The 14,928-nt window shown below is 42.8% G+C and overlaps 2 protein-coding genes across 3 annotated transcripts in view; one reads left to right on the top strand and one right to left on the bottom strand.

Annotated features, from left to right (window-relative positions):
- The first annotated feature begins 3,648 nt into the window (after window positions 1–3,648).
- The window catches only part of TMA16 (translation machinery associated 16 homolog), a 28,156-nt gene continuing 16,876 nt past the window's right edge, over window positions 3,649–14,928 (top strand). The window contains exons 1-2 of one of the 2 annotated variants that reach the window (XM_075543649.1): window positions 3,677–3,760; window positions 6,040–6,100. Coding sequence is in view for 1 of the 2 variants with exons in the window: in XM_075543650.1 (XP_075399765.1) it covers window positions 3,758–3,760 (3 nt within the window). In the remaining variant the exon portion in view is untranslated. Of the gene's footprint in view, window positions 3,761–6,039; window positions 6,101–14,928 lie in introns of both variants that reach the window. The other variant, XM_075543650.1, reaches the window with a different exon arrangement.
- LOC142443054 (transcription elongation factor 1 homolog) lies at window positions 8,797–10,292 on the bottom strand. Its single transcript, XM_075544675.1, has 2 exons — window positions 10,012–10,292; window positions 8,797–8,929 (listed from the first exon to the last, which is right to left on the bottom strand). The coding sequence occupies exons 1-2, from the start codon at window positions 10,290–10,292 to the stop codon at window positions 8,797–8,799; spliced, it is 414 nt and encodes a 137-aa protein (XP_075400790.1).

The raw sequence follows: 14,928 nt of genomic DNA on the forward strand, positions 1-14,928 counted from the left end.
AAACAATGAATTACAGAGGATAAATCTACTGCACAAGACCTCTTTAGCATGTTGAAAACAAGGATTTTACTCTGAGGGGTAAGGTGTACCTGACCCAGCCCAGGATATTTTACATTGCCTCACATACATTTGAAAGTTAGACATTGAATAAGGAAGAGTGAAGAAGAATCTGTGTATTTGAATTGTTGAGCTGATGATGAATATTGAAAGTTTTTAGGCTGCCAAAAGGACAAACTGATCTGTCTCGGAAGAAATAGAGTCAGAATGCTCTTTAGAGGCAAGGATGGCAAGATTATGTCTGACGTATTTGGACATATTGTCAGCAGGGACCTGTCATGAGACAAGGACATTATATGCTTGGTAGAGTAACCCTCAAGGAGCTGAATTGATACAGCGGACAAAATGTGGACATAATGGGCTCAATCAAATACAGAAATACTTGTGACTATGGTGCAGGGCTGGGCAGTGTTCTGTTCTTAGAGCACGGGGTTCCTGTGGGTGGGAAGTCAACTCCATGGCACCAAACAACAAGATATTGAAATCATACACTTTAAAATTTTTTTTTATTTTTTAATCATTTTATTGGAGGCTCATACTATTTTTTACTTTAAAAATAATATTTTATTGCCTTTTTCGGTGAATGTTTTCACAGTAAAATATGATCCTACTTGAAAATTTCTACATAAGTTGTTCAGTGGCAATAGTTTATATATATATATATATATATATATATATATATATATATATATATATATATATATATATATATATTTACAATTTGTTAACATTTTCTTTTGTGTTCTGGTTGTTCCATTTCCAGGCTCTGCTTTCTTTGTTCTTGTCTTCTTCTTTAAAAAATTTTTTTAAATCGGTTTATTAGGGGATCATACAACTCTTATCGCAATCCATACATGTGTAAAGTGCATTTGTACATTCATTGCCCTCATCATTCTCAAAACATTTGCTCTCCACTTAAGCCCCTGGCATCAGCTCCTCATTTTCCCCTCCCTCCCGCTACACCCTCCCTAATGAACCCTTGATAATTTATAAATTATCATTTTGTCATAACTTGCACTGTCCGACGTCTCCCTTCACCCACTTTTCTGTTGTATGTCCACCAGGGAGGAGGTTATATGTAGATCCCTGTAATCGGTTCCCCCTTTCCAACTCACCCTTGCCACTCACACCACTGGTCCTGAAGGGATCATCTATCGTGGATTCCCTGTGTTTCCAGTTCCTATCTGTACCAGTGTACATCCTCTGGTCTAGCCAGATTTGTAAGGTAGAATTGGGATTATGATAGTGGGTGGGGATGAAGCATTTAGGAACTAGAGGAAAGTTTCTTTTTCTTCGTTGCTACATCGCACCCTGACTGGCTCGTCTCCTCCCGGAGACCTTTCTGTAAGGGGATGTCCAGTGGCCTATAGATGGGCTGTGTGTTTCCATTCTGCACTCCCCACCCCTCATTCATTATGATAGAAATCATATACGTTTCAACCCACTTCCCGTGAGCATTACTGTTATTCTGTTAATTTTTTCACCTTAAATCATTCAATAATAATTGCATTAATCCCTACTTTTATGGGAAAACAGCAAAGACAAAAACATGTTAGACTATGGAGATGAGCACACTGAAATCGGCTCCAACAGCTTACTAAGGTCATATGCAGCTTCAATTCTATAATGTGATCTCAAGGCCATATTTTCCAACCAGTTTTCCTTCTTCTGGTTTCCAACTTTTACATTACTCACTCACTCATTCACACACACACACTCTCTCTCTCACTCACACTCACTCACTCATTCACTCACTCACATACTCACTCACTCACTCACTTCCTGCATCCAAGTTATTCCTACTCATACCAACGCTATAGGGTAGGGTAGAATTGCCCCTGTGCGTTTCTAAGATTCTTTATGGGAGTAGAAAGCCTCATCTTTCTGTCTGGCTGGTGGATTTGAACTGCTGGGCTTTTAATGAACAGTCTAATGCATAACCCACTATGCATTCCAATCACTATAATGCCTCTTGATTTCATATTTGCTCAATTTCCCACAGAAAAGTTGGTAGAATTCTTCAATTTCTTCATCACTTGCTTTATTTAGTGTTCAGTGTGCGCACCTGAATAATAACAAATAAACTCACTGCCATCAAGTCAATGCTGACTCACTGTGACTCCCTGTGGGTCCTGCTTATAGGAGTAGAAATTCCCGTCTTTCTCTTGACTGCACCACTAGGAGGCCTTAAGTCAGTCGAGCAAATACTAAATGCCGATAGGTGTTTGCAGAATCCCATTTTTTTTTATCTAAAATATAAAATTCAGGAAGTTGGTTTGCACTATGCCAGATTTAGGAAATGTGGTATGGTGGGTTAAAGACTGATTCGTAGGAAATGGTCACAGTATGGTGCTAGGTCGGATTAAGTTAATTCTCAATGTATTAGTTTTAAAGTACACATTAATGTAGCCTCATTGTGTTGATTTATACTAAATGCAATGTAGCCTCATTGTGTAGATTTATATCAAATGCACTTCCACATATTTACGTCCCGCGAAAACTTAGTGATCTGGCCACACACTTATTTAACACATCAATCTTTTAAAAAATCATTTTATGGGGACTTGTACAATTCTTATCATAATCCACACATACATCCATTGTGTCAAGCACATATGTACATTTGTTGCCATCATCGTTCTCAAAACATTTGCTTTCAACTTGAGCCCTTGGTATCAACTCCTCATCCCCGCCCCCCCATTCCACACCTCCCTCATGAACCCTTGATAATTAATAAATTATTATTATTTTGTCATATCTTACACTGTCCGACGTCTCCCTTCTGTTGTTCACCCCCCGGGGAGGAGGTTATATGTAGATCCTTGTAATCGGATCCCCCTCTCTACCCCACCTTTGAATAGATATTTTTTGATTGAATACATGCATCTGAAGTTATCACACATTCAAGTACTGCCCAGGGCTGCTTCCTGTGTCCATCTTTGTCATTGAACTATCATTATATATGAGATCACTATATATAAACCACCTCCACTGGTTCTATTTCTATTGATATTATTTGAAATATTAACTGTTCTTTTCTATTATTATTATTATTATTACATGCCCCACTTTCATGAGAATAGGGATAGCATCTGAGTATCTTCAACTCCTAGGTCACAATAGGCATTTATGACTACTTTCGGAATGAATATACTGTCCCGGCACATGGCTAGAAGTTGGTAGGTATTCTTCCAAAGCACGTGCCTTCCTTGAGCAGCCCTCCCAGCCTGGGCACGGCCACTCCACCCGTGGGCATCTGGGCAGAAAGCTGAAGGGCTGGCGAGGATGTTAGGGACAGCCGTCCACAGTCCAAGACCAAGGTTGGGCCGACGTGCCAGAGCCGATCGTGCATCCCCCAAGTCGGCCCCAGCCCCCTGCCTCTGCCTCCCTGCGGCTCGGCTTCCGGCTTCTGACCCAATTCAATCAATGGCCATGAACTCCCTTCACAGCGTCCTAAGGCCAGGGACTGAAGTTCCAAAACGGGCGCCAAAGACGAGGTCTGGTTTTCGGGGGACTGATATTCCACGACGGGCGCCAAAGATGAGGTCTGGTTTCCGGGGACGTTTTCGAGGGACGCACTCGCCCCGCCTCTTCCGGCCGGAGACTGCGCGGCTTCCGCGGACCCGCAGGCGTGTGCTCGCCGTGCGCAGGGCCTTCGGCCCTCTTTCCGCGTTGGAACTGGGCCCGCGAGGACGGCAGCATGGTGGGTGTTTGCACGGGAGGGAGGGGGCAGCCCGGGCCGGCGCCTTGGACCCGCGCGGCGAAGAGAGGGCGGGTGAAAGGGGGCCCTTTGCAGGTTGGAGCGCGGTGGGCGCGCCGAGTGCTGAGGGCGCACCTCGTCTCGTGCCCAACTTTTCGGGGGACACCAATCCCCCCCACCCCCCAAACCAAATCACAGCCCTGGTTGGGGAGTGGGCTTCGCGTTGGGTGGTAACTTCAAGGCCCTCAATTGTGAAAGTGATGTTTTCTACACCCTCCCCATCTAGCTTTTACAAAAATCTATAGTCTCGGGAAAAGGGTCAGCTCTACTCTGTTCGGTAGGGTAGGGTATCCATGGGTCAGCCTAGACTCCATGGCAGTGAACTTGATGTGGCTTGTTTCTCCAGTCGATTTCAGGCCCGGGTCCAGCGAGCCCTGTAAAAGTATAATTGTCCCATAGTTTCAGAGGTTTGAAACCTTTACCAAAGCGGATTGCGCCGTCTTTTCCCTAACTAGTGAGTTGAAGCAACCAACCCAGCATTTTAACCACTGCGCCACCAGGGCTTCTAAAGATTTTTTACTTGCTATTCGGCTGAAATCGCTGCCCATAACGTGGCTATGTAAATTGGCACCTTCACATCTTCCATTCCACTCATAGTGACTGCCAAAATCCCCACCAGTGTTTGAACGGTTTTATTAGAAGATGAATAGATGGGAAGAAGATTTATCAACCATGCTTCAGTATTAACAATTAGGGACAGTCGTTTCGCCACTGTCGCGTCTTAGTTGTCCTCTATTTGAGCATAACAAAGTTTTGGGTGCTCTTGTCTGTACCTTGCAGTGTATTGGAGTCAGAGAGTTCAAGGGTGTCCGAATTATGCATCAGTATTTCCGCTTTTCTGGTAGTTCTAGCACATGTTTATGTGCCAGGACATTGTTTTTGCACTTGATATTATATTTTTGAGTATCATTCTTTTTATGTAGGAAGGTTTTAGATAATTTTTTCTAATGTGTTTTTAGTAAAACCAAAATTTTAAAAGTTTACATTCTGGTAAAAAAAATCGTGATAATCTAGCCACAGTAGCTTCTGTCTTCTTTCTCTACCTTTTTCATTATATGCCTGTCATTTTCATTTTTACTTTTGTATACATTTGTGCAAATCCAATTTACTTGCCTGTGTTTTCCAACCCTTCATAATTATAATTTTCTTTCATAGTTGTTTTCTTTTTCAGAATGGAATGTTTAAGCAATTACGTGTGGCAGTGTGAGGGTGATTGTCATGAAAGATTGCACTTGTCCTTGACAGAGCATCCGTTTTGTTCAGCTGTACAGTAGAGGGTATGTCTTGGTACAAGAGTCAAGAGAGTAACAAAAGGCTCCATTCTCATTGGTACATTTCAGTCCTCATTTTTTCTGATGTATTTGAGATCAACTTTCTGGGTCAATAAGCTTAGTTTGGTACTAGACATTTTTAAAATAAGATTTTGTCTTAACTGAAAGTTGCTAAACTTTCAGTGTAGCTCAAGATAAGTGGTGTAAGAAGTTCATGAGACTAAACTCTTTTTGCAGTTGCTTCATATGTTAGGTGTTGGATACCAATACCTCAGAGGATTGCTGTGAAAATTTAGCAAAATCCAGTTTGATCAGTGTCTGGCACTTAGTAATTTTTAGTAGTTGTGGCTTTCGTAGTAGTAACTAGTAATAGAAACAGTACAGCTTCTAGTTGTCTTGTTACTTATCTTCATTTTTGAATCTTACATGACTATACATTTATTTCCTTTTCTGTTAGAAGTTAATCTAAGTAAAGAAGCTTAGTACTTATCCATCCCACAGCACACTTTTTTATTTTGAATTAAAAATGCTTTGTGCTTTTAAATTTGGTGTGAACTCTGTTGTATACTCATGAGTATACTCCTTTTGACATAAGCCTGCTATTAGAAATGTAGTAAGTGTTGTTTCTTTGCAGCCCAGATTAGGTTGTCTTAGTTGTGGTCAATTCAGTTTTGAATAGTGCCCATGTTGCCTCATCCTCATCTGTGCCTTCTTCATGATCATTGTATGTTTGAGTCTATTGTGACTATTGTGTCCACCTTGCTCATTGAAGGATTCCCTCCTTTCCTCTGACGCCCTATCGAACATTAGTGACTTAACATCTGCAATTGCAGGTAGTGTTCTGGGTGTATTTCTTTTAAGAATGATTTGTTGCTTTTGGCAATCTGGTATTTTTTAAACAACACCATAATTTGAGTGCTGCAGCTCTTTTTTGTCTTTTTCATTGTTCAGCATGCTTACGAGGCAATTTTAAAGGTCGTGGACTGGGCCATGTGGACTTTGGTGAACAAAGGTACATCTTTTGCTTTTAGACCTTGAAAGAGATCTTTTGCAGCTGATTTGCCTAGTGTAGTCTTGATTTCTTGCCTGCTGTTTCCAAGGACCTTGCTTAGTGATACAAGTAGCATTAAGTCCTTGGCAACCACAATTTTTTTCTATCATGATGATAAATTTGTGAAGTTTTCTATTTTCTTTAAATTCAGCTTTAATCCATACTGAAGAGTATCATACCATCTTTTATCTCTGTCAATAAGTGCTGCAAATTGTCTTCATTTTCAGCAGACAAAGTTTTATCTCATAGGTACATATCAGAGGTTTTTAATGAACCTTCCTGCAGTTCCAAAGCCATGTTTTTCTTATTAACTGGATTCTCATATGATTGCCCAACCATTTCAGGCAGTAGATATGATGAAGAAGCTGTGATGCTGAAGGCGGAAATTCAAGTTGTACCTAAGGCATTGGTGAAAATTAAGGATACAAGTATTTACAGAATACCCATGGAGATATTCCAGCAAACCAATGCAACACTAAAAGTGCCAACTCAACTATGTCAAGAAGTTTAGATGCCAGCCACCCTGCCAACTATCTGGGAAAAAAGTTCTATTTTTGCTTACCTTAGAGAAAGTCATTTGAATGGGATGTGCAAATACTTCAAGAGAAAATTATTGACATCATATACTAACAGAAGTCTGATGACATTTCAAAAGTGACTGTACAATTACAGGGAACTTCTATAAGTTCAAACTAAGTTCAGAAAAATTATGGAACTAGGACTGTTATTGCTGGTGTTAGGTACATTTCAGCAGAAAGCAAAGAGTACCAGAAAGATGTTTGTATCTTGTAAACTATGTGAAGGCATACATCTGTGTAGATCATAAAAGGGATTTCAAAACACTTAATCTTGCTAATAGAACACCTGTGCATAATTCAAGAGGCAGTTCAAATAGAACGAGGGGATTCAGTCAAAAAAGGTATATGTCATGGCTTCAATGAAATAAAGGTACTGTATATACTTGTGTATAAGCCGAGTTCAGCTTATACATGGATCAGTGGTACCCCGGTGAGGTGTAACATCACGTGGGCGATTACCGCTCCTCTGCTGTTCATTCAAAGCCCCACTGACACTACAGGGCTTTGAATATTTGTTTACTCACATCTAACCAATCAGAGCCGTCCTATGACGTGGACGGCTCCAATTCGCAGAAGTACCCGTAGTGATTCACTTACAGCGTTAGCTGAACTGGTAAGGATTTGTCCGTAGCTGCGCTCTGTGTCTCCCCCCTGGTCTCTGTTAATTCACATCCTGCATTTCCCCCCCTAGGCTTATACTCGAGTCAATCAGTTTTTTAGTTTCCCGGGTTATAATTAGGCACTTCGGCTTATACTCGGGGTGGCTTATGTTCGCGTATATACGGTATGTGCCAGGGTTGTAACCTTTCACCCTACGTATTCACTGTGTATACTGACAAAATAATATGAGAAGCTCTACCACATGGGAAAGGATAAGACAGCAGGATGGGAGGAAGACTTCCTAACAACCTGCGATACGCGGATGACACAATCTCCCTTTCTGTACACGAAGAGGACGAAGCATTTACTGATGAGTATCCAGGACTGCGGCCTTCAATGTGCATCCACATCAACGTGGAAAACAAAACGGAAACCTTCCTAACTAGACAACGTTAATCATTGATCTAGCAGTCAAGAAGTCACAGTATTGCACTGGCAGATTTACTGCAAAAGACCTTTCTTAAAAGTATTTAAAAACAAATGGCATTTTGAATACTAAGGAACACCTTACGTAATCCATGGTATTTTCAATTGCCTCATATGCATGTGAAAACTACCCCAGTAAAGTAGACTGGGGGAGAATTGATGCCTTTGAATTATGGTGTTGGAGAAGAGCATTCACTATACCACACAGTGCCGAAAGAATAAGTCTTTCTTGAACAGAATAGCCGGGAAGCGTTTTTAAAGGGAGGATGGTGAGGCTTGGTCTCTTGTGCTCTGTATATGTTATCAGAGGGGTTCTTTCCTGGGAAAGGACATCATGCTTGATAAAATAGAGGGCCAGTGAAAAGGAAGTTCCTCAAGGAGAGGGCCTGAGAAGCACTCACTGATTACTGATCCCATAGCAACAATTGGAGGGAGGCGCAGGACTGGGCAGTGTTGTGCACGGTTAGGGCCACTATGATTGAGAATGAGCACAGTGGCATTTAGAAACACCTTGCTAGTTGGGTATGTTGATGTTTCTATGTCTTCTGAATTTTATGTAACACACGGGAAAACCTTCCTCGTTCAAAGATTCATAGATTAAACCAGGGAAAGATACAATTTTCCTTTAGGATATGTGTGGTTTCTTTTTTTAATCCTTAAGTGTGATTTACTAGGAAATTAATTTTGAATGTGGGGGTGGGGTATATACCAGCTTTTTTAAAAAAAGAAACTATTTTATTGATGATATGGGATCTTTTTCCCCCAATCATTTCATTGGTGGCCCTTACAGATATTACAACAATCCATAAATCAGTTATATCAAGCAAACTTGTACAAATATTGGTATCATCATTTTCAAAACATTTTCTACTTGAGCCCTTTGGTATCTGCTCTTAATAAATTATATATTATTGTTATATTATTTTCACATCTTAGGCTATCTGATGTATCCCTTCACCTACACTTGTGTTATTCATCCACCCTCGAGGGGGATTATGCATCATTGCTATCAGTACCCCTCCTCTCCTCCCTTCTTGGAACTCTCATGGACTCGTTACTCTCCTTACTGTTTCTGAGGGCTTTATCTATCCTGGATACCATGTTGAAAGCACTTTTATTATACCAGCTTTAAAAAAAGAAATTAACATATTTTTAGTTTTAGTTACAATTTGGGGACTGCTTCAAACAAATATTTGCTGTTCATCCCAAACCATGTTTTTGTTGGGTCTGGATTCAGTTCTGGCTCACTGACCTGTAGAACTGTGCTCCATTAGGATTTTTGGATTGTGATCTTTATGTAAGCAAATCAGGTCTTTTTCACAGAGCTACTGAATGAGTCTGAACTCCCAGGCTTTTTGTTAGTGGTCCAGTGCTTAATAGTTGTACCACAGGGATGTGTTTATGCATTTTTGGAGTAGATTTGTATTTTGTTTATCTTACATTCTATTTCCCCTTGTCTGTGTTCTCAGGGAATAAAGTATATAAGGACATGGTATAGTTGTTGAGATGGCTCTGAATCAATTATAATTGGTTTTGGGAATGGATGGTGTCAAAGGAAAGGCTTCCTTTCACAGGGGGTTGGGAGGGTGTGTGTGTGTGTGTGTGTGTGTGTGTGTGTGTGTGTGTAGGTTGTGGAAGCGCGAACATGAGGGTGAGGTGACACCTGAGGTACCAGGGAGAACAAGGAAATACAAAAAACCGGACACTAAAAGGAGGACACCATGTTGGCTGTGGCATGAATGATGGTGGCACAGCTCTTGGGAAGGTGATGGACCAGTGAAATGGAGGCTGTGTGCGTTGCAGACCGGGGACCTCCACATGCTCACATGCACAAATCAAGGACTTCACGCATTCCTGGAATACAAATCGAATAGTGGATTAACCTATTTGTGCATCTCTCTCTCAAGGTCTTTCAAACTCTATCTCTGCCCCATTCACTCTTCCCCCCTCTCTTATTCTCTTATTCAGTCCATACCTCTTTTTCTCTCCTCTTCCAGTCCCTACCGCTCTCAGAGCAGTCTGTCTGTCCTGGGCGCCCCTGCACCCCCCCTCCCCCCGGACACTGGCAGACAGCCTCATCATGGCGCCCCTGCATCCCCCACCCCCCAGACACTGGCAGACAGCCTCAGCATGCTCAGGGGCTCAGGCATCTGTGGAACCAGGGCACAGGGGGTGGTCGCCGCTGTGGACCGCTGCTGTTGGGGACACGGTGGGAGGCCTCGGGCGCTTCTCTGGGGCTGCTCTCGGTTGGCTTCCTCACAGGCATCGACCCAGGCGTTGCACACGGCCACGGGGTCGGAGAGGTGGGTGATGGGCGCCTGGAAAGCCTCGAAGCGGACGCTGCAGGAGATGACCGCTTTGCCGCGGGCACGGTTCATCTTAGCTTCACAAGCCTTGGGGTGGTTGCAGAAGGGGCAGGTGAACTCCGCGTCCAGGGTGCCAGTCCACTTCTTGGGAGGCGGCTTCTGTTTAGGCTTGCTGCGCCCCATGACCGACCCCAGCGAGGGGCCCAGTGGTGGAAGTGGAGCTGGGTGGGTCAGTGGTGAGCGAGTTGTGGGCCCTTCAAGTCAGTTGGATGGCACTTGAAGGCTTCCCCTGCTGGCTGCCTGCAGCTGCCGGGCCGACCGACGGGCGGGAGGAGGGCTGGAGGAACCAAGCTAGGCCAAGCCGAGCAGGGGCGCCACTGGCTGTGGAGGCAGCGTCCTGGATCCTCTTCATCGTCCTCCTGGCAGGTCGCATATGGCTCCTGGGATCAGCAGGCCGCCTTCAGGGGAGGCAGAGCCGGAAACCAGATCCAGGAGATGGCGGGAGAAGGGAGCTGGCGTCCCTGGATTTGAATTTTTAAGTGAGGTGTATGAGCAGGAATTTCGTTTCCCTTAGGTACTGATTTCAAGTCAACAGATTCAACTTTGTAATTCATTATGCTTTCAAATAATTTCTAACGCCTAACGACCCTTAGGACAGAGTAGAAGTAACTGCTCATCGATTTTGTAAGACTGTGATCTCTGCAGACTATAGAAGCAGACTGCCACATCTGTCCTATGGACCGGCTAATGGATCTTAGACACTTATTTTAATTTTGATAACATTTATGTTCAGTACTCTGGATCATAGGTATGGCATCATAGAAATGGGAAACATGTAAGTAGAGGGACTCTGCAAGGGAAGGAGGAGTGCTAAACAAAGACCAACAAGATTACACAGTATGCCCTTCAAGTTTATTCTGTGCTCAGAGAATGGAGATGCAGTTCCCTCCCTCTTGCTCCGATCATGCGTCTTATGTTTGGGCTGATACCATTATTCTCGAGGTTGATGTGTTGGTTACCTAGAGACTTGGAAGCTAGTTGTAGACCTTTTCACCATCTATAGACTTTTGAGTGAGGAAAAGTACGTACTTTAAAAGGCTATTTTGAATGTTCTTAGGTGGTGCCATTAGCTTGTTGGTTCAGACCCACACAGTGATGCTACAGAAGAAAGATGGCAGGTGGTCAGTGTCTGTGATGATTACAACAGGAAAGGAAAGTGTCTGTGGAGCAACTATACCCTAGAACACATGGTTGACAGAGCTTTCAGTTCATTGATCAGGCACCCTGTGTGTGGCCAATTCAAGATGAGGGTCATGAAATAGACCATTTCATTCCTGTGAGAGGTCAAACAAAAGCTACACCAAACCCCTAGCGCCTGTATTTTATATGACACAGAAACTAGACCAGGTGGCTACTGGTAAAAAAAAAAAAACAGGATTGATTTCAGGTGAAACTGTTTTATTTTGTAGCTTTTGTTTTTAACTCAGTAAAAGAAATTGAGTTCTAGAAGCTGCAGTGGCCTAAGCAGCAGTAAATTTGTGCACCCGTCCTTTATTGTTTTTGTTTAAATACGTTTAAATTATCGTGCTTCTGGCACATCTCATTTGTATGAAATTCTGCACCATAGTCACTAATTATAGTAAAGGTTCCCCCCGCTCACATTGTAGGGGGGGAAACTACTCTGGAAGAGAATTTCACAGAAATCTAACCAAGCATCGTTAAGTGGACTGTGACAAGATTATAGATGATATAACATCTTAACATTTGGCCATCAACATAAGGAAATGGTTTGTCTACTATACATTTCTGTAATTTAGAAAAATAATAGAGTCTACCCACTGGTCCTCAGAATGAAAGCATAATGAACAGGCAAGACAAGGAGAAGAAATGCTACTGAGTGCTAAGCAGAACCCTTGCCAGAAGTACTGAAGGCAGCGTAGACACAAAATATCAAGTGCGGAATTTCATAGGGCCAGCACGGCAACAGTCTATGATATTTATCACTTACACAGGCAAAGTGGATTTTGCAATTACCAGTTGCATTAAATGAACCAAAAACAGCTCCTGAAATTAATATTATCAGGTGCCACCTTGAGTTTCCCAGGTTGCAACTGTGCATAATTTTAAAATGGTTTTCTACAATTTACTTTAACATAACAGGAGGAAGGTGTTAAAACTGATATAATAGCTCATTAGAATAAATATTCAGAACCCTTCACCAACCCCCGCCCCCCTTGATCATAGTGGATTAAGATGTGCTTTGTGGATGTGATAAGTCAATGACACCAGCTTGGTGGGTTTTTCTGTCGATGCCAAATTCCAGTGACTTTATCTGGTCCCCTTGACTGAAGAACTGTGAGTTGAGACTGGATCTTTCAGGTAGTAGTTAACCTCTTCTTTCTGTTGCAGCGGGGCTGGTGGGTGCGAATTGCTGATCTTGTGGTTAGCAGCCCAAAGGCATAACCAGTGTATAGAAATTAGTCAGTGTTCAAAACACTCATGTTCACACCAGTGTTTAATTGACTTGTTGCAGAGAGCATTGATCATTTATTATTAGAGAAAGTACATTTCTGCAGGCACTTATTAATGTTGCCATAAAATTAGTACTGAACTATAGTATTTTATATTAACAGGATATTTTTGCTTGTTTGATTTAATTTATTCAATTTCCTATTAGGTATGTAGTAGATTTTATTTGTAACAGAAATTTTTAAATGTTTAGTACATTTTCAAGGATATTCATGCATTGTCAGTATAATTAACTAATTTAAGGAAAAAGAATAAGACTTTTGCATCTTGACTTGTGGAAAAGACTTTGAAAATAAGAACTAAAAATAAGTTACATTAGCTAGAACCCTGAAGGAAAGCTATAGGTAATGCTGCCCGTTCAGTATGTAATGACATTGCCAGGAGTTCAGTGTGTTTTAGGTTGGGCTCTCTGAGAAGCAGAACCAGTGACGCATGGATGTGTTTGTGTATAGAAAGAGCTTTGTATCGAGAAATGGCCACATAGTTGTGGAAGTAGGTAAATCCACTTGGGTTCCAGTCCAGCTTCCGACTCATGGAAGCTGGCAAACAGGAAGCAGGATGATGCGGTGGGAGGCTGTTGTCTCATTTCTAGAGCAATTTCATTTGAGCTCAGCCCCAGGCTTTCTTGCTTTTGCTGTAAGTATAGAGATTATACTTTATTTCTCTCTTCCCCTCATCCTGATAGTCAAGTCCGTTCAAAATGTATTTTTCTTGCCATTTTTCTCCATTCATCCAACATTTCTCTTCATTATTACTTCGGCACTTCCACTAGCCTTTCTACTTTCTCCTCTTCCACCTTCGAAACTCTTCTTTATATGACAGCTCAAATTGTCATTAAAAACAAAGCCTCCATAGCCCTGTAAAGATATATACCAGGCCCAGCATGACCAGCCTTGTAACTGTCTCTGGCCTCAGTTAAATCTTGTGTGTGCTGTGGTCTCGCCCTGCTGCCTTCCCTTGGTTTGTTGAACCATGAGAGACTCTTCTTGTTAGAAGAACTTAGACTGGAGCGCTCTTGTTCTTCCTTAGGAACTGCTCTTGTAAGCATCTAAGTCACTTCCTTACAGAGACCTTTCCAGATTCCATCAAGTTATGTGTACCCATCTCTATTGTCTCAAGTAAGGCCCTTGTGGCTTTCTGGCCATCACAGTTAGTAAAGTACATTATTCAAAAGGTGGCGAGATTGTAAACTCTGGAAGGGCAAGCCTACGCCTAGTTTGTTTGATCCTGAAGCCTCACTGCCTAGCCCAGAACATAATAAGTAGTAAGTACTTCGTAATCATTTTTTTAAAAAGGAGTGAGCATTAATATGAAGAAGTAGAAGAGCCTTGGTGACATTGTGAGTTGCCGTATGTACTCAGGGATAAGCCGAGTTTCCCAGCATATTTTTTTAAAATCTTTTTATTGGGGCTCATCAGGCTCTTATCACAGTCTGTACATACATCAATTGAGCAAAGCACCCTTATACATTCATTGCACTCGTCATTCTCATAATTCACCTTCCACTTGGGTTCCTGGAATCAGCTCGGTTTCCCTTTTTTTCCCCCGTCCCCCTCCCTCCCCGATCCCACCCCTGGTCCCTTGATAGTTTATAAATAATTATTATATCTTATCTTACACTCCCCAGCGTCTTCCCTCACCCACCTCCCCATTGCCCATCTCCCAGAGAGGAGGTTACACAGAGATCTCCGAGATCGGTTCTCCCTTTCTACACCCCCTTCCCTCCTGGCGTCGCCACTCCCACCGCTGGTGTTGAGGGGTTCGTCTGTCCTAGATTCCCTGTGCCTCCAGATCCCCACTGCACCGTTGTACATCCTCTGGTATAACCAGGTCCGCAAGGCAAGGTAGAATTGGGGTCATGATGATTGGGAGGGGAGGGAAGCGTTCAGGAACTAGAGGAAGGTTTTGAGTTTCATTGTTGCTACACTGAACCCTGAGTGGCCCATCTCCTCCACACTACCCCTCTGGAAGGGGTGTCCAGCTGTCTACAGATGGGCATTGGGTCCCCATCACGCACTCCCCCTCTTTCATGGTGATGTGATTCTCACCACCACCCCACCTTTGTTGTTGGAGACCTGGTCTCCTCTGCCCTTCATGGTCACCTATGTTGGTGTGCTGCTTCCGTGTGGGCTTGGTTGCTTCTGGGCTAGATGGCCGCTTGTTTGCTTTCAAGCCTTTAAGTCCCCAGATGCTATATCTCTCAGTAGCCGGGCACCATCCGCCTTCTTCACCACACTTGCTTATGCACACTTTTGTCTTCAGCAATTATGTGAGGAAGGTGATCACACAA

This window comes from Tenrec ecaudatus, chromosome 3, assembly GCF_050624435.1.
Source record: "Tenrec ecaudatus isolate mTenEca1 chromosome 3, mTenEca1.hap1, whole genome shotgun sequence".
Lineage (NCBI taxonomy): Eukaryota > Metazoa > Chordata > Mammalia > Afrosoricida > Tenrecidae > Tenrec > Tenrec ecaudatus.

Excerpts from the sequence above, each read along its gene's own strand:
- LOC142443054 (XM_075544675.1), bottom strand. The coding sequence starts at position 10,292 with ATGGGGCGCAGCAAGCCTAAACAGAAGCCGCCTCCCAAGAAGTGGACT. Across the intron at positions 8,930-10,011 it reads AGCGCCCGAGGCCTCCCACC|CTGGTATAATAAAAGTGCTT; the intron begins GTGTCCCCAACA and ends CTTTTTTTAAAG.